Below are 24,827 nucleotides of genomic sequence, written 5' to 3'. Positions count from 1 at the left end.
ACCCTTGCTCATTTCTCTAAGCATACCATTTGCATCATCTGTTTTTTAGCTTATAAATCCTCAGTGCTTTCAACCTCTTCCGGGTCAGAAATAGTCAAAGAATATTTAAAGAAGAAAATTCTTAGTCTTAATGTTTGGGGAAATAATACTTTAAATTTTTAGATTTTTTTTTAAAAAAAGGATTTGAATATGTGGTTGTATATAATTTCCTATCCTGAAAACAGAATTTGAAACTACCTTATGGAAGACATGTACCTTGTGGAATCAATAGAGATATTTACAGCTTACTATAATCATTTAGGAAGGAAACCACCCTGGATTTAAAGTGAGATTAACGCATTTCCTCCCACATGCCACACAAGCATAAAAAATATTAGCTCTTTCGTTCTATAACCCAAAACTAGCCTTGCTCCCACAAATCAAAGAGAGTCCCATTATTTACTTCCAATAATATTTATTTACTTTGTTGTCCTTTATCGCCCCCCTCCCCCAGCACTGCCTCCATTGCCCCCTCCTTGCCCCCCTGCATCAGGGGCTCCAGACATCATAAGGAAAAGCACGATAGGAATAATGTACATCCACTGTAGGAGAGAAAGAAATATATACATGTTATATTAAATATATATTATATTAAAAAACATATGGCTTTGTTGTGGGTAATAATCCATCTCATTCTTTTCCATCTTGGAAGTGGTCACAGCTTCTTACAGTTCCCAATCTTCCCCCTTAGCAGTACTTTCCAGTTTCTATTTTTGCTCTTGTCCCTCCCTGCATCCTGTTGCCACCCCTCTTTCAAATCCAAACACAAGAAACCCTTCACCAGATTTACAGCTGAGCTTATCCGTGTGCAGCCAATGAGGAAGAAGTGTCTGTGTCTACCGTGAAGGAGAAAGGACCTGCCACCAAAAAAGGGTGTCTCAATTCTATCATATCAGGAAATAAAGATCCAGAGAGTAGCAAACTGAAAATTAAGAAGAATGCCCTGAAAGGCACCCTTTTACTTTGAAAGTTCTCAGCCAATTAGCAGCGGAGGAGGTCGAGTCCAAGCTATCTCAGGGCAAGTAATCGCTAAAGTAACTTCAAGAAAGCCAGCTATTGAGCAATGTAATTTGGGGGGTTGCAGTTATTCTCAGAATGCATTGATCAAAAAAAAAAGAGTAAAAAAACCGATAAATGCTACCCTCTGGACCAGTGAACACAAAGGTAACACCTGGGTGAATGCTGCAGTCACCTTACACACATACACACATTCTCCCCTCCCCAGTATCAAGGTTGGCTCCAAAAGAAGTGTAGCCTTTTTGTTTTCCAAGGTGACACAGGGAGGCACTGAAAGAGTTCAAGCTAAATGGAGCCAAGCAAAGAAGGTAAAAGTGAGTTGAGCCAGGTGCAGGATTACTTTTGCTCAGGGCCGTCGTCTGAACTTCTTAGGGAACGTTGCATAGATGGTCACTGGGAGAAGTGCAACTCCACCCAGAATTATATGCCACTGCAGGGATTGGGGATAAGAAATATCAAAGCAGGAAGCTGTCATTTCTCAGCAACAGTTGCCTGGCTCGATTCAGAAATGAGACAGCAGGCAGGCTGAGGAACTGAGAACATTGCGCTACAAGGGTGGAAAAAAGAACGGAGCCTGCTCTTTCTATTATTCCTTCCCCCCCCACCCCCCCAAGTACAACACTTACATATTTCGCAAAGAAGGACTTCTGCTCCTGGGGATTTTTGGCTTTCTGAGCCTGCTCTTGTTCCAAGCGTTCAATAAATGCTGCCGTTTCAGGGCTGGCAGAAGAAGGGGAGAGAAAAAAAAACTATTAGTAACAAAACTAGAAAGTATCCTTCAGTACTCAGGACTCACAGAAGGCTGCAGAAGCCCAGACAGGTATTAAAAAAAGTAAATGGAATATTTGGGCCCCAATGTATTTTCAACAGTGTTTCCAGTGTGAAAAACATTAACACACTACACTCCAAATGTTCTGCTGTTTCCTTCATTAAAACTAGTCAATGAAATCATGCTTTGCCAGTAACATATATATTGAAATTCACTGGATCCATCTTAATAAACTTCCCCATTTTGGAATATATTCAAAACTCTGCTCCCTTCCTTTCCCCTAACTGGAGATATGATTCTGCCCTACTTCTTCCTGCTCTCAAAATTTACACCCAGTCTTCAAAAAAGGCAGACTGGTGAATATCTCTAATGTTCAGTGCGAAGCTAAACCTGTAACGGACTTCAATGAAAGCTGCCTTTCTAATTTGCATGTTTAAAATCAGAGACAAGTCTCTAGATTCACACTTCTCTGCAAATAAACCACTTAGAAATCTTTCTGCCTATCCGGCCAGAGGAGACCCCTGCCTTTTAGCCAAGCTCCTGCATCCCATTTTGGTGAAGAAGACTGGTCACTTTCTTATATTCCAATTGAGGAATCCTGCTCTTAACTCACAAATCTCTGCTTTCAAAAAAATCTTCCATAATCTAACTTTAGATGCCTTATACAAGGTACCCAGGTTATCTAACATTCTAGTTAGAAACCATCTCCTCCTCCATCTTTCAAATTCTTAAAAGTATATCTGAAATTGAATGAAGGAAACCAAGTCAAACTTCCTATATCCCCAGGGAGCAATCATGAGTCTTTGGGAAATCCAAACAGATCATACCTTGCCCCAAATAAAAGCTATTTAGTAGCATATCTCCCTTCCAAAATCCCTGGTAGGGATTCATGATTAAAAGCCACTCTTATGTTTTATACATTTGCCTGATCTCATTTTAAACTAGCTGTTGTTAATACATCTTGCAGCAGTGAGTTCCACATATCAGCAGAGGCCCTGCGTTCTCATGTGATGAGTCAAAAAATACTCACACGGCTGCTGGTATGGGCTGCTGGAGGAGAATGGTAGTATTGAAGAGTTCCAGATCCACATCTTCCACTTCAGCTCCGTGGCAAGAGCTAGGAATAGTGACAGCAGAGAGGCCAATTATGTTGCCAGCGATGTCTGTGTGCACGAACAGCCTATCTGACAGATGAGACTCGACCAGTGAGCACTGCAAGGAAAGGAACACATATCAATATCATTTCTCTGCCTTTCTTAGCATTTCCAAATCAATGCACGTGAGCAAGGAAGTTATGGAATAGTGAATGAATGGGACCATAAACACTTCAGGGGTGACTCTTTCTTGAATTTGGCTTCCTACATTCCACCTCAGCCTGTTAACAGCACATATGACATCTTCAGCAAAAAATATCCCAGACCGCAACTTCTCAGGAAAAGAATTTAGTTTCAGAACCCTGAGATTCTGCAAGGTTGCTTTCCCTCTCAGGAGACACCAGTGTTGGACCAGAGAGACAGATTTCAAAAGAAGAATGCAATGCTTATTCTTATATTTATATCTTGATGGTCCTTTAAGCAAAGCCAGTAATTTCCTAAGCCTCACTTCTGCAAACCTGCACAGACTGCACTGCCAAAACGTTGGTGTCATTTTTTTTTTCATATTTGTGGGGAGGAAAAGGCTTTCTAAAACACCAATGTGGACACATAAGCCCCCGCAATTCTCACAGGAAATGGTCAAACATTTATCTTTGGCCATTCTTGTCTTATCAATGCATTACTATTAATCTCTCCTTTGGCCCTCAAAGCTGGCTTTTCTTTCTGAAAAGTGTACCCTCAGACTGCAAAAAAACTTGAATGCGATCCAAGTACACAAGACATGAGGAAGACACAGTGACTGGCTCAGAACCTGAATCTCCCCAGCCACAATCCACCATAATATTGTCTTCCTATCAATCAGCATATTGTTGACCTTAGCTGGCAAAAAAAACAAGTTCTAGTTTCTATTACTTAGAAATCTCTAGGGACTGGGAAGAAAATAAAACTCAGAAGGCAATGGAATACTATTTCTGCATTGCTGCCAAGTAAAGATGCATGATTTTGCCAATGTATCCCAGAATTAAGCTAAAGTCAATTGGGAGAAGGTTATTCTATTATCTCCCCCTTCAATAATCTCAGAACAGCCTCATCAGGATTAGGAAGATGATCTCCTGATTAATACAGGATATGCCACAAGAGACTACCGTATTTAAGGTTGGGGGGGGGGGGGAATCATCTCCATGAACCTAAGCCCATATTCACTTACCCCTCAACAAACCAAGAAAGAAAAAGCAGTTTCCCCCTTCCTACCTTTGCAGATGTTACATCTGGATATTTTACTAAAGAGGCAAGATCGGCTCACAAGTGTTTAGGAGTTAATTTTTTTTAGCTGCTTTCAGTCTAGTGATGTGCAAGTGTCTCAGTATGACACTGCTCTAACATTTTGTAAAGGTACTTTTAAGATAACATTGGTCCAGAATACTTGGCATATTTGGGGCTTGGCACATTGGATGGAGCACTTTCCATACCTCTGGATCTAGGCAAGTGTCCTTATAGAGGTGCAAGAATTCAAAAGCAGTGAAGACACTTACCGCTCTAACAAAAGTGGTGACATATTCAGCAGCATTCTCTTCAATGCTCCCCAGAGGTTGTCGTGGGATTCTTAAGCGGTACAGACCACCCCTTGCAGCTACCTCCTGAGTTTGTGAAAAAAGAGGATACAGTCACTAAGAGACTCACTACCTCATCCTATTAGAAGGAGATAAAAATTACACTCGTTACATTGAGTATCTTTTGTAGTGTTTATTTTTGCTTCCGTTGAGAAGCAAATAATTATAATTTTTAAAATTCCAAAGGTTGCTAAATTTCTATGCTTCAATGCCTAATTATGATAGAAAACATCCAAGCATCCACAGCATCGTGAATGAGATGCATGGAATTTCAAAATTAAATATAATTTTATATTCTTTAAAAATGGGGAGATTTTTAAATCACTTGACAAGATTTTTGGGATTTAAATTTTGTAAAACTATTTTTTATACCTAGCACCCATAACGTTTGTCAACTCCTAAGCTTACATCAGGGGAAAAGGTGTTGGCTAAGAAAACCTATCTGCCTAAGATCCCTTAGGCTTCCATGCAGGAAAGCAATGAAACACAAGATCTCTATATACTACTCCAACTCTATTAAATAAACTTGTTTCTTCCTTTCAGAAAGAAGCTACTTTTCTTCCAAAGTGCCCCCATTCTAATATGTTTCTCCTTAAAACAAGTAAAACAAAGCTGCTCTCCCTTGGCTTCCCCACTCACCCTAAGTTTGTTGCGCTCATCTTCAGTTAACTGCTTCTGGCTTAGGGAGAGATTAGGCTCAGGACCCACATTCCACAGAATTGTACCCCGTTTTTTGAAATGAATGCTATCATCTTCAGCAGAAAGAAACACAAGTTAGTCTCAGGAGTCTTACTCTTATTCCTTTTAGATAAATGACCTTTAGCCACTTACAACATACAGAAGTGAGTGTGTCTCCAAAGTCCTCCCCTATTTTTTAGACTGTTGCCAATGCAATTCTTTTCCTGTTTAGCATATGCAGAACACATTAATACAATAAGGACAGAAGTGAGCATCTCATGGGCCCCACCCTGTCCAAAGGTTTTTGGGTTTTTTTTGCTGCCTTTCAATAATTACACACAAAGTTAAACTTCAACATGAACTTGCACATGACTGTATAGATTTTTAAGATATTTAAGGCATCTATTTTGCTCCTTAAAGCCATTCTTAGAAGGAAAACCCAGGATCTATTTTCCCAAGTTTAGCATGTGTCTTAATCCTTCCCAATGTAAATAATAATAACCCTCAGTTCAGGAGTAATTTGAAAATAGTGAACCAGGCCTAAAAGAGGCGCTTACTACTCAAATATTGTCTACCTTTGCATATTTGCAATGGAGAACTCAAGGTTTCAGTAGTGTCTTAATATATGTATTTGTATGCATAAAGGGCCTATGAAAAGTAGAAACTAACGTGACTATGAAATGGGCCTAATTACTGCTACTTAATATGGGCAAATTGTCCAATTCAAGCTTGCCCATGCTCGCGATATACACTCACCCAACTCAAATGAATGTTCCAGCTGCAGATTCAATCCACAAGTTTCAGAATCTCGGGCTTCACCAGACTGAAAGCAACAGAACTAGAACATGAGTGTTGCAAAGCTCCTATAATTTGTTCCAAGCTTCAGTGACCCGAATTTTGCCCTATGTGCGCTAATGCTACATCCCACATAATAGCAAAACTTTTCTGCCCATAATTTAAAACAGTACTTTGAGTTTTTGGTGATTGCACTGGCACCACCTGTAAAAAGAGACCACAGATTTACAGCATTAAATGTGACCCACAAAACTACGATGCATTCCAGTCTATGATATTTATTATGGAATAAGCTTTCCTAACTAGAATTTATATAATCAAATAAGATAATTTAAACTAGGCATAGGCAAAATTAGAAATGACTCAAATTCACATGTTCTTTTGACTGAATTTTTATATAAAATACCTTCCAATATTTTGAGAAGCTCCTTTCCATTATCCAAACCTGTAAGATTGTTGCCAGGAAATAGTTTTTCAAGCAGATAAGGAAGTTTCCATTAGCTGACAAATTCTCCAGTTGGAAATCCTGGAGAGTTGCTTCAGACAATTGAATATAACTCCGAGCTAGATAATATGTGCCATCAAGTTCTTTTTTATCCCTAGAAACCACATAGATATTCTCTATGCCAGGGGTTTTCTACTTCCAGTCTGTGGCCTATACGGAACCAGGCTGGAGCTGGAGATGAGTGGCAAATGAGTGAGTAAAACAGAAACCATTTCTCCTGCCCATGGAAAAACTCTTTTCCATGAAACCAGTCCCTTGTGCCAAAAAAGGTTGGGAACCACTGCTTTATAATGCTCAATCCCTAGCCTGGTCTTTCAGATCTCCCAATGCTGACTTGGATATATCAGCAATGATTTAGAATAAGGCAGCTATCCACCAACTTCTAAATCTCGGGGAAGCTTAACAATTAAAATGTTTTGAGAAAGATCATAGGGGCTCAGGATTCAGTCCATCTATAATTATGGAAATCCTATGATGATTTTGGGCTAGTCACTCTCTCAGTTCAGCCTGACTTCACAGAGTGGTAGTTGTGGGGATAAAATGAAGGAGATCCCATGTAATCCATCTTGAGCTCCCAAAGTAGCAGTTATTGTACATACAATTAATACATCTGTTCAATATTTTATGCCAAGATGGCACTTAAGCCCCAACCTCTTTTGCTAAGCTGCTTCCTTCCCCAAATCAGAATACCTTGATGCATTGTGATTTAGTTTTGAGTAATAAGTAGTTATACTCAGTTTATAAATATTAATGGCAGAACTCACGAAGCTGCATCTCTTTTCTTATTAAAAGAAAAGACAGCCACAAAGAACGTTTTGTGAAGAATACATATATATATTTGTCACCTCTCATAACTCCAGGTCCCAATCCATTTAATGAAGCTGCATATTAGGAGATTCAAAACAGGCATCACTCGGTACATAGTTAAACTATGGGACTCACTGCCACAAGATGCAAAGGGAGCCACCAGCTGAAATAGTGCTGGTGGAGGGTGGGGGGGAACCTATCTGCAACCATTAATTATGGCTAAAATGAAGCATCCAGACTCAGAAGCAGCACTCCTGTGGATATTTTGTTACAATTCCTTATGAAAACACCAGTTTGGCGTTTGGTCCGGTCTTGCACAGTTTATGTCCTGGAGATAAAGGAGCTTCTCTTTCGACAACCCAGGTCAGCTCTGCACTCACCCATGTTATCGTGAGACTTACCTTGACAACTGCCTCTCCCCGGCAGGCTGCAGAAGCCCGGACAAGAACCTGAGGCGAGGGGGAAAGAAGGAGGGCGAGGACAAGTAGGAGGCAGACGCAGAGCGATCGTTCGGCAGCCGCCATAGCTCCCTCCAGGGATCACGTGATCTGAAGAAGACGAAAGCGGGGGAGGACAGGCAGAGCACGCGCAAAGCACTCTGGGGCCGAAGTGCAGCGTTCAAGAGCTGCGCGAAAGCCAATCACCGGCGCTTTGAGTCTCTGTCTTAAGGGCTCGCTCGCCGATCGCGCCGCACGTGGCGCTGGTTCGTCTCGCAGCTGCTAGCGCTGAGAAGGAATGGATGACGTAGGGAACAGCGGACTCGAATGATGGGGAAGAAATTGCACAAGAAAATAATGGTGCCGAATGAATTTTCTTGCGCCTCTTCCTTTAATCTCCTGCAGAACGGTCGACCATTGTCTCCTCTTATTTTTTTGACGGCGGTGAAAGGATAATATAACAACCTGTAGTTTTTCTAGACCCGTCAGAAAAAGGGAAGGTTTAACTTGGATTTGTATGACCTTAGCATACTGGATGCTACAACTGTTTCTAAAGGAAGTAGAATATAATGGATGCTCCCAAGTAGAGCATCGGTTGTATCAAAAGGTGGGGACGGAGCGAACTAGAGTCTCCTGCTGTGCTCCCTTACTTAGCAAACAGAGTAACCATCAAAATTAATCGCGTGTATTTGCAGGAAAAACCAACAGTTACTTGCAGGAAGTTAGCACTCAGCCCTCTCCTAGAAAAATGAAATATCCTAGTGTAGGAAGTTATCACCCAGCCCTCTCCAGAAAAACGAAATATCCTAGGAAATATTGAAAAGGCAGAATATTTCTCTGGATGTAAAAAGGAAGAAACATGTTTTAAAAGACAGAATAGCTGCCTGCAGCTTCCTGCCCATCCCCCTTTGTCAATGAGCCATTAAAGCCTGAGCTAGTCCACTTTACATAATAAAGAGTTCTCCCCTTCAGCTCCAGAGTAATGGGATTAAGGCATGATAATGAGAACTCAACCAAACGTGGATTCACGCAGCCTAAAGAGTTGCCCCTGTATGGGCCCATGGAAGTCTGACAACAATCAAAATACAAGCTCAAGATCAAAGGCCAGAGAGGGCATAAAACCAGGGACTCAGCTTCTCTTCCTCCCTTTTTTCCCTTCTCTTCTTCTCCACCAACATTGAAGCATGTGATCATCTTTTCTGTTCAGGACTCAAGCCATGTCAACCATTAAAACCATCTTTCCAAGCAGCCTCCATGTCTCCAGTGTCTTTTTCCCCACTTGGAGCCGAACCCAGAAGGACATTTCTTCCAACACTAGGAAATATTGAAAAGACAGAATATTACATTTCTCTGGGTTAGAAATGGAGAAACATTTTTTAGGCAGAAAACAGACTTAATAGCCCCCAATTTCCTTAATGGCACATACATAATAAAGAGTTCTCCCCTTCAGCTCCAGGGTGATGGGATTAAGGCATGATAATATTAGCCTTCCATAGAAACTCACCACATGGCATCTGAAAACTCAAATTTGGCCCCATGGGAGTCTGACCACCAATCAGAATACATTTCTTACACAGGAACAGGAAACAGAGGTGGAGCTGAACAGAGGGTATAAAGCCAGGAACTTTCAGCCCTTCCTTCTCTTTCTTCCTCACCCAACATTAAACCATGTGATTACCTTTTCTGTTCAGGACTCAAGCCATGTGGGTCCTGTCCACCAATAACCCATCTTTCCAAGCAGCCTCCATGTCTCCAGTGTCTTTTCCTCCACTTGGAGCTGAACCCAGAAGGACATTTCTTCCAACATACCTATCCCATTTTTCTTTCTAAGCAATGGTGGCAGCTGCTCTTTGGTTTTGCAGTAAGGTAGCAGAAATAACCCAGAAGGCATGTACTGAAAAATTAATAAACAGGCAGCCAGGAGCCATAGCCAGAGAAAGCCACACATGTAGCCAGGAAAAGGTGACACTCAGTCACAAAGGAAACATGAGATAATAGGATTAAGAAGTTGGGGAAAACCCCGAATCTAGCAATGACCAGTCAGAATAACAAAAACACAAAATCCAATTCCAAGATAACACAAACTTCATGACTATTTACATAGAGCAGACACCTTTGTATAAGTGCCCAAACAGGAAAACACCTTCCTTGTGTCTTATGAGAGAATTAGCCCAAGGACAAGACAACGGAGGAAGGAAATCCAAAGACAAGAGAATCAAGATCAGAGCAATCATCTGGAATAAAAGAACTTTATAAAATCCAAATTTACACAATAGCCTGAAGCAAGAAAACTGTATAAAAGGGAAAACCAAACTATATGGACTGCTGCAGACCCAGGAACGAGGGAGCTGTGTCTCATCCTTCCCGTTCTTTCTTTCTTCAACAAAAAACTTACAACTTCCATGCAGCTGTCTTCATGAAACTTTCTTTTACTGTTGGCAGTGACTCCTGGCTGGGAACGGACCGGAAACCTTTGCCTTCCAATAGTATAATACATCATCACAAAAGTGGGTGATTATGTTGAGATATTGGAGATTGGTTGAAAGTCTTCAATTTCAGTTTAACAAGAATCCAAAGTTTTAACTTTATATTGTGGTAAAACCTTCCAGATCTTTCCCTTAAATTTCCTCTTTGTGTCCTCCCCACAGGGCCTCCATCACTGTAGTCCAGATCCTTCTGTGTCTTCTGGATATCTACATTTTGAGATGGGAGACCTGAGAAGATGCCTGGACAGCGGGGAATATGGAGCACTGAAAGATTGTTATCTGTATGAAAGCAATTTTTTACAGGTGAAGCAGAGTGGGAAGGAAATTAGGAAAATATCCCCCTTCTGAAAATCGAACCCTAAAGCCTCCTCCGATGCTCTTGAGGAATGAATAAGGACAAGTGCAATCTTTTCTGTGGATACTGGTATCCTTGAGATTGTTTACTTGGTGCCCTCTTCATACTCTTTTCAGCACCATGTATAGGCTACCTTCATTTACATCCATTCAACCCTTCAACTTATGTACCGTACTGAAAAAAGTGACTTACAGCCATGGCAGCATTCCCATGGATATATGATCAAAATTCTGGTGCTTGGTAACTGGCATGTAATTGCAACAATCACAGCATCCTGGGATCATGTGATTGTCATTTGTGACCTCAGCCAGCTTTCGGCAAGCAAAACCAATAGGAGAAGCTGTATTTGCTTAACAACGATGCTTGCTTAACAATTGTGGCAAAAGTTATAACATCAGGCACGATTCATTTAACAACCATCTTGCTTAGCCATGGAAATTGTGATTGTAAGACGATCTATGACTTCTTTTTCACAGGCATGTTAGATATGTGCATCTCTGCAATGTTATTTTATTGTTATAACTATTTTATTTTACTTTCTATATTGGCCATAACATTCTTTGAGAAACTTAAGAATGGAATAAATTAATCATTTCCAGCCAGTCAACCTAGCCCCCTAGCAGTCTTGCATTAGCTGAGGCTGAAGATTTTGAAACTCCACCAAAAAGCAGCAAGTTCTAACTTTCCTTAAGTCAGATAGGCAAAACAAAAATCAATGTGTTAGGCTTATATTGCCAGATATAAAGCTAAAACGGTGTTTTTGAGTGGTAAGCTATATCTAATTTGTTTGGGGGAGGAGTATCATTGCATTCGCTGAACATAATTAGTAGCCTGTACTATTTTTGAAAAGGCACTCCAACTGTAAAAAAATCAGTGGGAAGGTATTTTTTTCTAGGATGGTATCTATTTTTCTGTTTTCATTTAAAAAAAAAAAAAAAGCAGGGGCACCTCATTTAGTTGTTCTGCTTCATGTGTGTAAATGCCTTCACCATGCCACTATTTATTTATTTATATTATTCTTCTTATTTTTCCCACAACAACAAACCTCTGAGGTGGGTTGAGCTGAGAAGGTGATTTGCTGAAGTCACCTAGTCAGCTTTCTTGCCTAAGATGAGACTAAAACTCACGGACTCTGGTTTCTAGGTCAGCACATTAACCTTATGTTGTCAGTTGTCTATTCTGTCTGATTGCATTTGGAAGTTAGAAGTCTTGTCAGAGATTCGTAATCTAATTTTTTTCCTGGAATTAACTTAACTTGATCCTAACCCACCTGGGGAGAAACATGTTAGAGAAGGCTGTCTTTTTCTTACCCACCTAGAGAAAAGACAGGGATCCTTACTACCAGTTTCTACTGACTAATCTTTTTTTTTTTAAACTAAAGAAGCAAATCAAATGCTGAGTCAATCTGGAATCTGATACAGCATATAGAATTATAAGCAAAGCCATTTTTATATGCCATTAATATGTCTCCAGGGATAAAAAAAATACTTGAGATATCTAATTAAGAAAAAATAAATAAAGCATAAGAATAAAATCATTTTAACTGATTATACTTCAATTATGCCCCAAGCTTTATTTTTAAATTCGATTTTACTGAAATATATGTGAACAGCTCAGTAGCATCTTAAGTCAGTGAATATGTTACTCGGGATAATGGGCGTTGCAGTACAACAGATCTACAGGGCACCAGGTTGCAGGAGGTTTCACTGTGGGAAGTTCAGCATTAGTGTACATTATTTCCTGCTGTCCCTAAAATGTCTCTCCTCTGTGCAGTGAGAATTGTGATTTTTCTCCTAAGTCAGCCTTATATAACCTGTTCTGCTGCAGGCAGTCTTTGAACTTTCATCAACGTAAGACAGTTATGAAGGAAGTTGTGGCATATACTGTATCTGTCTCCTCTTCATCCTTCTATTTCTTTGAATATTTGGAATGGATTTTTCCCCTGACATAATTTATAACAGGAATCTCAGGTCTGAATCATTTCAAGAGAGTGTTCTTTAGCCCAAGGCTCATAGCCCTGAAGTCCTATTGTATTTCAAATACAAGTCTATAGCAAGATTGGGGGGTGGGGGATCATGTCATTAAATATAAATTTATAAAATAAAAAAACTGTACTGCGAAACAGTATACCTCATTTTACTTTTATCACTTGTTTGGCAGCCTTTTTCATTAACCAGCACACACCAGTGTTTGTTTTAGAGATGGTTGCTTAACAATTAGCAAAACCTTTATGCTAATTAGCATAAGTTATCTATAACTTAGTAGAATTTTTCTCCTCAGAAGACAAGTATGCCGGAACATTATTTCTATTTTGCAAATAATAAAATATTTAGGTGTATTGCTTTAAGCTTCACCTACATTGTGAGGCTGTCATCTCAAATGGGATGAAAAGACTTAACAGGTGCTAGGAAGGGAAAAGACTTGAGACCCTTCCATCTGAGGGCAACTTCTGAGCAAGGAGAGCTTTGACGTGAATGAAGCACTCTTTTTTTTTTTGCCTCAATCCCTCATGGCAAAGTGGCTGGCAAGGGCCTCAACAAGAGTGCATCCTTATTCTGTCACATAAATACCTACCCTTTCCAATTAGGTTTCCAACAGAAGTGGTATTCAGCAAGTTCTGACCAGTTCTGGAGAACCGGTAACGGAATTTGTGAGTAGTTCAGAGAACTGGTAAATACCACCTCTGACTGCCCCAGCTGCCATCTTTTCTCTGCCTCCCAAGTCCCAGCTGATCAGGAGGGAATGGGGATTTTGCATTGGGATTTTTCCCCTGCCATGCCGACCAAGCCACTCCACACCCACCAAGTGACGCCCACAGAACCGGTAGTAAAAAAAAATTGAATCCCACCACTGATTTCCAAGGTTTGTACTGAGGCATCTCCACCATTATGTTTCCTTTCTCTGTTTTCCTTTCCTCAAATGCCCCACCTGCTGCAGATCCAAACAGATCCTTAGAAAACCACTGGCCCATCCTTCACTTTATTGGCTGGGGTGGGCACAGGCTATCAGCAGGGAGTTCAAAGACAGTTGACAGTAAGCAAGTAGAGATCCCTGCAACTATCCTACCGCAACTCATTACCATCAATGGCCAGCTTGGCCTGAGCTGTAACAGGACTAGGAATGTAGCTATCTCTCAGCCAAGTCATGCTTTCTTCTTAAGCAGGAAGAATCTATAGCACCTGGCAAAGAGCATCTGCTGTCTTAATATTCTCTCCTGCTTTATGTATCAGTAAAATGTGATGGAGAGCTGCATATGGACTGTGGGAGGCAAGTTTGAGATACCCAGTCTACATCAAAAATTCTGAAACTCATGGTCCACCAATTATATGTAAGAAGCATACAGAAACTGAGAAGAAGCCCATTGGTTCTATCGGTTAAATGTGGGATCAGAATGTTCAGGGAATTCATTGAATGACTTGAAGCCAGTTTTTTTTTCAATGTTAGAATTGTTACTGTATGGATATTGTTTTTTCTATACCATCCAAGTCTCCTTGCAAAAATGTGGGATATTAATGTAATTGATTGATGTACTTAGCCTAATCAGAATAAATACTAAACCTGATCCAAAGCTAAATCTGACAAAATTTATACCTGTTTCTAAACAAGCATATCTTTTGCATTGGATAGGCAAGACTACCACTGATTTTTAGAACCAAAATTATCTTTCTGCACCTATCACCAATTTACATGTGATCTGTGAAGAAAAATGTTTGAGAATTTCTATTGAATAAAGATGCTGAGCCAAGCTTGGCTTCTGCTGAATTTATGGACAAGTTTTGACAACAATAAGAAAACAATGGTTACCATTGCCTTGGATGACCATGTCATAAATCCTCAGTAGATGAATTCAGTTCATTCCTAAAATTACCATTGCTTGCTTTCATTGCTTGAAAACCTTCAGTTGTCCAGACATTGCTCATCTACATCTTGAAATAATTGTACGAAGCGAAGCCAATGAAAAGCAACACTGGGAGTTATAGTTCTACAATATCTGGAAGAGCAGAATATCTCTATCCCTGACTTAATCTTTATTTAAGAGTCTTTAAAACTTGGCGAATTTTAGACAGCACTGGCTCTTCGGCTTTGAAATGGAGATGAGCACCACCCCCTAAAGTCAGGAACGACTAGCACATATGTGCAAGGAGAACCTTTGAATTTACTAAAACTTGGCAAATTTCCAGTGACTTTGATAAAGAGATGCCCTTTTTCTAACTCTATCTTGTTTTGTACAGATTTCTGGCCTGTAGTTAATTCGGCTTATTGTTTATTAATGTATTCCAATTGGGTTTGTACAGAGCCATAGACTATTATCAATATTTTGATTTTAGCTTAATAGTTGTTATGTGAGGACCATTTCTCTTGTAATAGTGTAAAAGTGCAAAGAACCCTCAAAATGAATTTTCCCTTCCAGGTTACCAAGGCAGGAGATATTGCCACCAGAGTTACTATGGGCATCGCTGCCAGTAGCCCACATCTAGAGATGCCTGATCTTATGCTGCTGGCACGGCCAGTTCCATGCCTAACAGAACGGTGTGAATGTCAGTGTCCTGAGGCACTGCCTTTCCCAGATGAGGAGCTGCAGCTGTTTGCGTGAGTGCCTTTCACCGCACCACCATCGTACAGTGATATACTCCCAAGGCCTTGTCTGTGGTTCACTTCAAGAAATGCATCCAGATGCTAAATTTTAATGTGATAGAAGGGGGGGGCATAATGAAATGTATGGGGAGCCCTTATATTACCTCACTTTAGTTTTTAAACAATATTTAACATTAAATTACATTTTGCCCTGGTTCATTTACTCTATCGCTACATGCTACACGCCATTTTGGAGATCAACCCTGATCACATCACCTAGAGGCTGAATTGAAATGTTTGTTTCTCTGGTTTTAAACAGGAGTGTTGAGGAGAGGGATTATTCAAAAAGTCCAAGATGGCAGCTTTGATTCTGCTGTTGGAGTCAGCATCTTGATTTTTTTTTAAATCCTCCCATGGACAGATACGGCGTTCTCTCTCCACTTTCCTCCCATTCATGTACATCTTCCATCTCCTCCTTCTCCAGGCTTCTTCCCTTGAAGTTTGTCCGTCTCTATATTCATGATGAGTCACGGTTCCAGCTCAAAGTCCGCCTGGCTAATGGCCGCACTTTTTATCTGCAGCTTCTAACACACCCCCTCAAGCAGGATGAGGTCTTTGGGCACTGGGTACGGCTACTATACCGCTTGCGCTTTTACCGCTGTGATGCCCCCCTTACTTATGAAAAGGAGACTGCACTGCATCATCGTAAACATATTTAGGTGAGCCTCTGCTCCTTTCTCCAGCCCCTGTTCCCACTATAGCTGTGATGGCAAACCTATGGCAGGTGTGCCACAGGTGGCACACAAAGTCCTCTGTAGGCACGGCAGCCCAGCTCCACAATGCATGCGCATGCACTCCCTCTGGCCAACTGCTCTTCGGGTCTCTGCCACACATGTGCAGGGGTTGGGAAGCATGTGGGAGATGTGCACGGGCATGCGCAGAGGTGGGAGGCATGTATGAGTGTTTCTTGCATTGCATTTTGGGGCCTTGCAGGCTCACCGCGCCCCATTTTGGGCCTGGAAAGCCTCCTGCACAAATCTGAAAGCCAAAAATGGGAGGGGGTGGAGGAGCGCAGGGGTGAGGGAGCATGGAGTGGTCACACGTACATGCACGGGGGCGGAGGGCACACAGGGTGGTTGCATGTGAATGCGGGGGGGGGCATGCACACATTGCATTATACGTGTGGGCGCATGCATATGCTGTCACACGCTTTTAGCATGCAAAGACCAAAAGGTTAGCCATCACTGCACTTCATTCCTCCAGTTGCCCAGATCTCCGTGAAAGGGACTGATTCTTGGGATTCAGATAGAGGTTCAGGCCCTGATAGTCAGAACTAGAGAAACAGCGAAAGCCTTATTGGAGAAGCAATGAGAGCCCAAGGCCTGCTGGAAAAAGCAGTTGGCGAAGCAGTTTCTGAAACTACTAGGCAATTGAGTTACGCTAGAAAAATGCTAAGAACATTTGGGATCATTTTGATATTGTGGATGACTGTTTTTTGGGGTCATCTTCCTCTGTGCCTTTTCCTGTCTGTCCCTATCTTTCTTTCTTTTTGCAACAGAAGGAAAAGGAGCATTTTTTCCTGGTAAGGAAGAAGGAGAAGAAGAAGATGACGCTGCTCAGGGGAACCAAGGATTTCTTTATCCCCTATACTCATACACAGTAATACAAAGTAAGGTTCTCCTCCCAGCACAAGCTCACTAGTGTTGGATACTGCCCTCCCCACATGAAGTTACTGCAAATTTCCCCCACCCACTTACCCCATCAATAAATAAATGGACAAAACTGCTTTGTACATAGCTGAATAATTGTAAGACATCTGCTCAGACCTGCCATCTCTAAACAAGAACATATCTTTCTCCACTGTCTTCCACCCCATCTTACATGTGGCTGATCTTTCCAACAGGAAGAGGGATCCAGATTAGTCAATCAATTCACTTTATTGACACAGGAACTGACTGAACAAACAGACAGATTAGGAGAAGATTAGCCGGATTGTTGTAATTCTGCTCCAAATATGATATGTGTGGCTTCTGTAATAAGGTTGGTGGTGAAAGAAGAGAGACTGGTCTTGATGCACTTCTGCCCAGCCTCTGCACAAGACAGGAAAGGACACTGCAGCAAAAATGAGATGACTACATGCTGAGGAAAAAGCAGAGCAAGAATCACTGTTTGTGGAAATTGGGAGTAAATGGGTCATTTGACTCCCCCCTCAAGGCCCCCTTCAATGCTCCCCAGTCTTTACAATATTTCAGTGATCCCAGATAATTCAGGTATGACAGAGTTCTTCTGCAGGAGTCCAAACAGATCTACAGAATCATCTGGAGTCATCAAACTTTGTGCTACAATAACAGTAATGGATTCAGGCTTTATTTTACCTCAGAAATGGTTGGATGATACAGAAGATGCTCTAAACTTGAGTGTGGGGAATGGACTGATGTTAGAGACTCATCCAGATTTTTTGGCTCACCAGATCTTAAACAGTTTTTAGGATTCACATAGCTCACCTGAGTAAGAATTTGCCTAAGTTCGTTGTGTAAAACTTATGTAAGCACCACCCTTTTAAAAAAGATGTACTCCTAAACATCAAGCCATTTTCTAACACACCCAAGTCACTGTCCTTTCTAGTGGAATGCACCAATGCTTTGTTGTCCTCTAGATTCCAAGCCTTGACTTATTCCCTCTTTAGATATATTGAAATATATATATTCATGTTACTCACCATTTGCCTGAATTGACAATTGTATCAACAAGGTTACTGAGGTGCTGTTGGGAAGGAAAGAAAGGAAGAAAAAAAAACAAGAATTAATGAGCTTAGGAGTTTTGTGTTAGTTTCATGAAAAGGCACATAAAGCTTTTTCCCTTTTTCACTTATTTGAACAACAAATTCCACATCCTGAGGACTTCCCCTACCTCTGTGGCTTGAGGACTTCCCCTACCTCTATGGCTGGTTGTGTACCATCTTCCATTGATTGCATGATGTTAACTACAAATTAATGCTGATAAATTGCAAGTGCCTAGAATCTCACTGTTACTGTTTGGAAATAAAGTCTGCCTGAAATTTAACTTGGTTCATGAGTGACAGAGGAACATGTCCATAGAATCAGAGTTAGAAAGTCCCCAATAAGAATATCAAATCCAGCCTTTCAGAAATGTACACGAAAGCATCTAAGACTAATAGTTGTTTATTATTTATTTACTAATTAATTTTATTTATTCTATATCACTAATATAAAATATTTTTACTATTTTATTTATTATTTATTTACTAATAGCTATCTATTCTGTGGTTTCTTTCCCAAACCCCCAAAACTTTAACATTAGACTGTGTGCTGTCAACCTGATCCCATTCCTAAGAGGTCTGTAAGGGGCATGCATAAGCCTGCCGTCCTTGTCCTAATATTCCTTTTTATTCGTATCTATATCATGTATTCAAAAACATGTTTATACTTATATATGTTATCTAATATATGCTTGACTAAATAAATAAAAAAATATCTTCTACTTGAACTCAGCTAGTCAAAGAAAACTAGTTCTCTGAGTGATCTGTTTTAGTATCCAACTGTCCTCTTGGAAACATTCAGTCAGTATTTAGCTTTTAACATTCAATCAGTATTTAGCTTGTTGTAATTTAAATCTGTGTAGTTTTCTTGCCTGTAATATAGAAATAGTTTGCTAGTTACAACCTCTGGATTTTCTTTCAACTTTCTAAGAGTCTATTGCTTTGAAAGGTCTCCCTTAAAAGTATTATGGAGGCTTAACCCTGCTCAGTTTCTGAACACAGAATAAGTCAGCTGCTGCCATCTGCCGTTTTTCTTCTTCCCTTTCTCATTTTAGCAGCAGATGCAACTTTTGCTCTAGCAAGCTCCTCTTGCGTTTGGAGGCATTGGTTTCCATTTATTTTCAATTCGTTTTTTGTATTAAATTTCCCAGATAGTCTGAATGCCACACCTTTCAGAGGTGCCATACCAGCATGGAATTCTCACTTGGTTCATTACTACATAACACTTAGGCACTGTTGGGGTTAAAAAGACACACTTTATCTGGCACAAGGGAAACAGTAGGCCTTTTGGGCTTCTCAGTGCATTTGCTAATACTGTAATTTCAAAAATCAATCCTTTTTGCAGCCACCCATTAGCAGCCTTTTAGAAGGAATGTAAACTGCCAGACAAATGAACACAAATACATAGGAACAAATGCACAAACAAGTGAGGACAGCAGGCCAATAATCTAGCCGCTCCTGTTTCTTATAAAAGGAGAGAAGAAGGTTTGTTTAACTCATAAACATTGAAAACGGAATGAGAAAACTACAGGTACTCCTTGACTTACAACAATTCATTTAGTGACCGTTCAAAGTTACTATGGCACTGAAAAATGTGACATGACTATTTTTCAGTTATGACACTTGAAACACCCCCATTATTATGTGGTCAAAATTCAGCTGCTTGGGGAGAAGAAAGCTGACATCGCGACAGAACGACGTGCAATCTTGGTGGTCCAAGATCGCAGTCGAATTCCTGCCACTGGATGGTCCATTTGGACCTAAACCATCCCGCTAAGACGGTGATTGAGAAGGGCATCTCCTGCTGATCTCAGGGACATCGCAAAGTCCCTGAAAGATTCAGGAATAGCCTTTTTTTCCAGCGACAGAAATGCAGCTAATGAAGCTGCTGTAGTTGGGACAGCTCTGGAACTGGAAGAAAGTGGAAAGAGAAAGTGTGTCAAATTGGTGAGGAAATTTTATTATTAGAGGAAGAGACTACCCAAGAAAAAAAATTAAGATTAAAGACAAAAGACTGTAGGCGGTGAGATTGATCCGCATTGAACTCAGTGTGTTATCCAGTTTCTAATTTCTTTTTTTTTTCACAGATGGAATTTTTGCCGGGGATCCGTATTTTTTAAACTAAATTAAATGGATTAATTTTTTCTTCTTTTTTCACTTTTGCTTACACCTATGGATTAGAATTCTTTTTTTATAATGCTTGATTTGATTGATTTGATGGTTTTTTTATCTCCATTTAAGGGTTTTTTCTTTCTTTCTTAAGCTTGGAATATAAAGAAGGAAATAAGAAAGATTAAAGAGGGTTGTAAAAACAGGAGGAAAAGCAGTTACGCTGCAACTTAGAGGCTGGAGGCTGGATACATTGTTTTTTCTTCTTTCTCTTTGGTCACTTGAGATTCAAGTTTCTTTCAGCTTGTTTACTGACAGTGATAGTAGAAAGTGCCCAAGTTGCTTATACAGGTGCCTTTTGGAAGTTCTATCACTAGCTTTTGGAGAGAAAACAACATTTTGACTTGAAAGATAATAAATGAACCTGTTTGAAGTTTATTAAATAGCCTTGAACAGCAGGAAAAAAAAACTAACATTGCAAATGATTATGTTTGAAATTCAAAATCTATTAGTTGTGACAGAGAGAATTGATAAGAATTTGGAGAATATGGAATACAAAACAGAAAAATCTGATAGAGAAACTAAGGATGTTTATCAAATGAAGAAAGTAGAGGACAGAGTTCAAAAGATGGAAGGAAAAAATGAGCAAAGAGATAAGAAAACTGTGGATACTGACAACAAAGTGAGCGTGGTTGGTAATGGCAAGAGCGGAATATGGAAAGGGGAGATGGATGGATTGAAACTCTACCCCAGACTTCAAAGCACAGAAGAAAAAAAGAGAGAAAAATTGACGGAGATAAGGAGAGAAATCTTGATAGAAGCACTAGTGATAACCAAAGATAAGCTGATGGAAATAGCAGATATTGGGCTTCAAGCTTTTATGAGATACAAAAGGAACAGCATGTTGCCAAGGAGGTTTATATAAGATTTATTAAGAATGTAACTAGAACATTAATGCTGCAAATGGCAAGATATATAAGATAGTACTATTGCTGGAGGGATACAGGTTGATGCAATGTAAATGTATAATAAAAATTAAGCTAAACTTAGTTTACTACGTTTGTGTATAAAATGAAGCTACAATAGCTATAGGTAAATAATGATTAATAATGATAACAATACATATAGATATATCAGTTTGATAATATGAAATTTTATATAAACAATAAATGGAGATTATGAGAGGAGGTTTAAAAGCTTTATCTAGAATATGTTATAAAGATGTATTGTGATTGGATGATTGTAGGATGATTTAATGGAATGTTATTATATAATCCTATTCTAGATTTTGAATATTATATGTAAAAGAACATAAAAACAATTATAGTCAAATTAAGGTTGAGATATAATAATTGTGATATACAGAAGATAGGTGAATTTAAAATATGCATTTCGATATGAAAAGCAGGTAGTGACTATGGAAGAGATCTATAGAAATACTGTAACCAACTGACACACTTTCTACAATTTGTAATGGAAGATGGGTTTATTTTTATTTTTATGTTTGTTTGTCTTTGTTTAAAAACAAATAAAAATTGTTTTAAAAAAAATTCAGATGCTTGGCAATGGTTCATACCAGGGGTGGGTTGCAGATTCTTTTACTGCCGGTTCGCTCAGGGATGTGCTTCGGGTACACGCGTGCTTTGCATGCGTGAGTGCATGCGCAGTAGTGAAAAAATTGCTTCTCCACTCATGCGCAGAAGCAAAAAACAAGATGGTGCCACCATAGGCACCGCTGATAGAACCGGTTCAGAGGCGTAGGTGGCCGAGTTACTACCTATTCAGCCAAATGGTCCAAACTGGTAGGAACACACCTCTGGTTCATACTTATAACTGTTGCTGTGTCCCAAGATTATGTGATCATCATTTGTAACCTGACAAAGTCAATGGGGAAGTGAGATTCACTTAACAACCAAGTTATTAATTATCAACTGAGTGGTTCACTTAACAACTATGGCAAGGAAGGTTGTAAAATTGGACAAAATTGGACAAAATCCAGTTAACAAATGTCTCACAACAACAGAAAATGACCACTTTGAAATTCTGTACTTGGCTATTAATTAAGTTTTGGTGAAATGGCGATTGGTTGAATAAATTGTCTTTACGTTTTAGGTTTGCAAGTGTACAGATAACATCATGCTGAATGTGCTTTCAATCTATGGGAGAAAGCACAAAAGTACTTTTAAGCATTGGGAATCACTGCCAATGGAGAAGATAGCAGAGTGGTAGACAGCTTAAATATGAATGCTCTTGCTTTCTGAAGCCTCAATTGAGCTGAAGAAGGCACCATCTTTGTGGCTGGGGTTTTAAATTATACGGTTTAGTTTTAAAATAATAGGATGTGGATTTACATGGGCACAATGTGTGACATAAATGATGATGTTTTCCTTCAGAAGTCCATTTTGTCCAATTCCTTTTACAACAGATCTTGCCGCCTTTACCACCTTTGCCGGCTTCAGTGTTTCATTTTTAGGATACAAACATACCTGCTACTTGTGCAGCATAAGCAGAATCTCAAGAATTTTAATCAGTTTTGGGAGCGGGGGAAGCACTGTACAATTGGCTAGATTCAATCTGAACAGAGTCCCATTGTGAAATTGCCTAAACAAGGAACCAAAAGGGAGGTAGAGATATCCCTGATTTTTGCTTCCCTCAATAGACAGGTAAGAAAAAAGGGATTTATCTCTTTTTTCCTAACTGTATCAAATGTGCAGGAGCACAAAACAACAACAACAAATGATCAACTCTTTACATGTTTACAAGTTGAAAACAGGACTAGAACTAAGAGTATGACAGCAATTGGAATCTACAATTGGTGTGCTATTGATTGCTTAAAATGTCTCTTTGTTCTCTCACAGTTATGAGGTATAGCCAATAACCAAACCAGGAAGCATTGCATTCTTCTATCAGTCACTTATCTTCTTGGACAAAGCATGCCTTCAGAAGCAATGCAGCCATCATGCCTCACAAAAGCAAGGGGTAGTAATGTAGATCCTGCCCAAGTTGTTGACTCCTTGTCCCTATCTGTGGTGCATTGTGTTCCCAGAGGCTCCTTTTAAAAGACATAAAAAAGTGCACAAGGGAGAATACGAGGAAAAAGATTTTTCATTATCTAAAGATTCAAGTCTGTACTGGGGTAATTCTCTCCGTGAGCATGTCTGAAGTTTTAGTAATGAATTATTAATCAGCTTCTGTTCTGCGCTTAGCAGCAAGAGCTGGCTATAATGTATTTCCTTGCATTATTTATTTCCTTTCCTTTTTGGTTAAAGAGCTACTTTGCTATAAAAGAAAAACGAGAAGAGAAAGTAAACCTGTAATTAACACACACACACATACAAGCAAAGAAATTGCTTCAAAAGTCTATCCATGACTAATGCCCATAAGGCTTGAATGGGAAGCAAAAGCCACAGAAGCAGCAGTCAAGACTGCCTTAATTAATGGTCCAATCATCTGTAAAAGATGTAATAATGCTCTACTTGTTCATGCTGAACAAAGCTGGGGTTAGTGCAGCAAAAGCTTTTTCTTGTTAAAAAAACATTTAAAAAAAGCAAGTACAAAGAAATGCCAGGAAGCAATTACAAAATCCAGAAATGTGATAAGAAGAGTGACATGCTCAATAAAAATGAGTTAGCAAAGGATGGCAATTCTAGAGAATGGTTAATAACAATGGTGGGATTATTATTTTTTTACTATCGGTTCTATTGGCATGACTTGGTGGGCATGGCAGGGGAAGGATACTGTAAAATCTCCATTCCCACCCCACTCCAGGGGAGGGTTTCTGCAAAATCCCCAATTCCTCCTGATCAGCTTTGGCTCGGGAGGCAGAGAATAGATGGGGGCAGAGCCAGTCAGAGGTGGTATTTACCGATTTTCTGAACTACTCAAAATTTCCACTACTGGTTCTCCAGAACTGGTCAGAACGTGCTGAATACCACCTCTGGTTAATATGTGAGCCAACATTGGGAAAAGTTAGAGGCTTAGCTGCAGCCGCTGCTTTGTGTCTTTTATAAGTGTCATTGATGCATTTTCAGACCATGTCATTTTCATTCCAAATCACCTTTAACATCCAGCCTGCACTCTACTATGCTCTCGCCAAGTTCATTGATGGCCTTGCAGGAGTAGATGGCGCTGTCAAAAGGACTTGGTTTACGGATATTGAGGGTCAACACTCCTTGGTTGTTTTTCTGCAGAAATTTGGGGTCCCCACTGAGATCCATTTTGTTCTTCATCCAGATTATCTTGGGCTGGAATGCAATCAAGTGGGATAAAATAGAAAACAATCCAAATCAAATATCTTCACCATCACACTCTATTTTAACCCAGGGCCATACATTGCATCATAAAATTTCAGAACAAAAACTATTTTGATTTGAAGACTGTATAAAAGTCAAATCAAAGGTTTTGATATGTTGTGCATTCTAGCAAAGTTCTTAAAGCTGCATTTTAGCTGTCCTTCTAGTACTCAAACCCAGAATCATTCATATTATAATTTAATAGGAGACAATACATGACAATACATCAAAAGAAGAGCCAGGGCAGAAGAAATAATGTATATTGAATTTTAAGGAATCTATTGCCACAATTATGTGGTGCTGCTCATTAAAATTAGATTGGACAAATTCACGAAGAATAAGTCTACAGATACCAGTTAACACATGATCGTTATGCATTTATGAATGATGACAGATAGTGGCATTTCCTGATACCATTTTGAAGTGACCTTCCTGGAAGCATTTGACTGGTCAGTTTGAGAAGAATACTTAAAGAGTATA

General features: G+C 39.7%; 3 protein-coding genes across 4 annotated transcripts in view; 1 reads left to right on the top strand and 2 right to left on the bottom strand.

The window, feature by feature from the left end:
- Positions 1-447: 447 nt before the first annotated feature.
- EMC10 (ER membrane protein complex subunit 10) lies at positions 448-8,006 on the bottom strand. 2 transcript variants are annotated; one of them, XM_032237584.1, is made up of 7 exons: positions 7,716-8,006; positions 5,964-6,030; positions 5,169-5,281; positions 4,452-4,556; positions 2,856-3,037; positions 1,683-1,776; positions 448-581 (listed from the first exon to the last, which is right to left on the bottom strand). In XM_032237584.1, the coding sequence occupies exons 1-7, from the start codon at positions 7,836-7,838 to the stop codon at positions 474-476; spliced, it is 792 nt and encodes a 263-aa protein (XP_032093475.1). In that variant the 5' UTR covers positions 7,839-8,006; the 3' UTR covers positions 448-473. The 2 variants fall into 2 exon arrangements, with proteins under 2 accessions (XP_032093475.1, XP_032093474.1); XM_032237583.1 differs by having other exon boundaries at positions 5,964-6,045; positions 7,716-7,878.
- Positions 8,007-10,456: 2,450 nt separating this feature from the next.
- Positions 10,457-15,886, top strand: FAM71E1 (family with sequence similarity 71 member E1). Its single transcript, XM_032235951.1, has 3 exons — positions 10,457-10,540; positions 15,004-15,182; positions 15,652-15,886. Exons 1-3 carry the CDS (start codon positions 10,457-10,459, stop codon positions 15,884-15,886), a joined length of 498 nt encoding a protein of 165 aa, XP_032091842.1.
- An 8,212-nt stretch (positions 15,887-24,098) lies between these two features.
- MYBPC2 (myosin binding protein C2) overlaps positions 24,099-24,827 on the bottom strand; it is a 40,158-nt gene continuing 39,429 nt past the window's right edge. Inside the window, exon 28 of the mRNA XM_032235950.1 lies at positions 24,099-24,299. Coding sequence (XP_032091841.1) covers positions 24,099-24,299 — 201 coding nt within the window. The remainder of the gene's footprint in view (positions 24,300-24,827) is intronic.

The sequence above is a fragment of the Thamnophis elegans genome, chromosome Z (assembly GCF_009769535.1).
Source record: "Thamnophis elegans isolate rThaEle1 chromosome Z, rThaEle1.pri, whole genome shotgun sequence".
NCBI lineage: Eukaryota > Metazoa > Chordata > Lepidosauria > Squamata > Colubridae > Thamnophis > Thamnophis elegans.
Note: the sequence above shows the minus strand (reverse complement) of the source record. Positions and strands in the feature narration are given on the sequence as shown.

Excerpts from the sequence above, each read along its gene's own strand:
- EMC10 (XM_032237583.1), bottom strand. The coding sequence starts at position 7,838 with ATGGCGGCTGCCGAACGATCGCTCTGCGTCTGCCTCCTACTTGTCCTC. Across the intron at positions 6,046-7,715 it reads GGGGAGAGGCAGTTGTCAAG|TTCTGTTGCTTTCAGTCTGG; the intron begins GTAAGTCTCACG and ends CTCATGTTCTAG. Across the intron at positions 5,282-5,963 it reads GGAACATTCATTTGAGTTGG|ATGATAGCATTCATTTCAAA; the intron begins GTGAGTGTATAT and ends TTTCTGCTGAAG.
- FAM71E1 (XM_032235951.1), top strand. The coding sequence starts at position 10,457 with ATGGGAGACCTGAGAAGATGCCTGGACAGCGGGGAATATGGAGCACTG. Across the intron at positions 10,541-15,003 it reads ATGAAAGCAATTTTTTACAG|GTTACCAAGGCAGGAGATAT; the intron begins GTGAAGCAGAGT and ends TTTCCCTTCCAG. Across the intron at positions 15,183-15,651 it reads GAGGAGCTGCAGCTGTTTGC|GCTTCTTCCCTTGAAGTTTG; the intron begins GTGAGTGCCTTT and ends CTCCTTCTCCAG.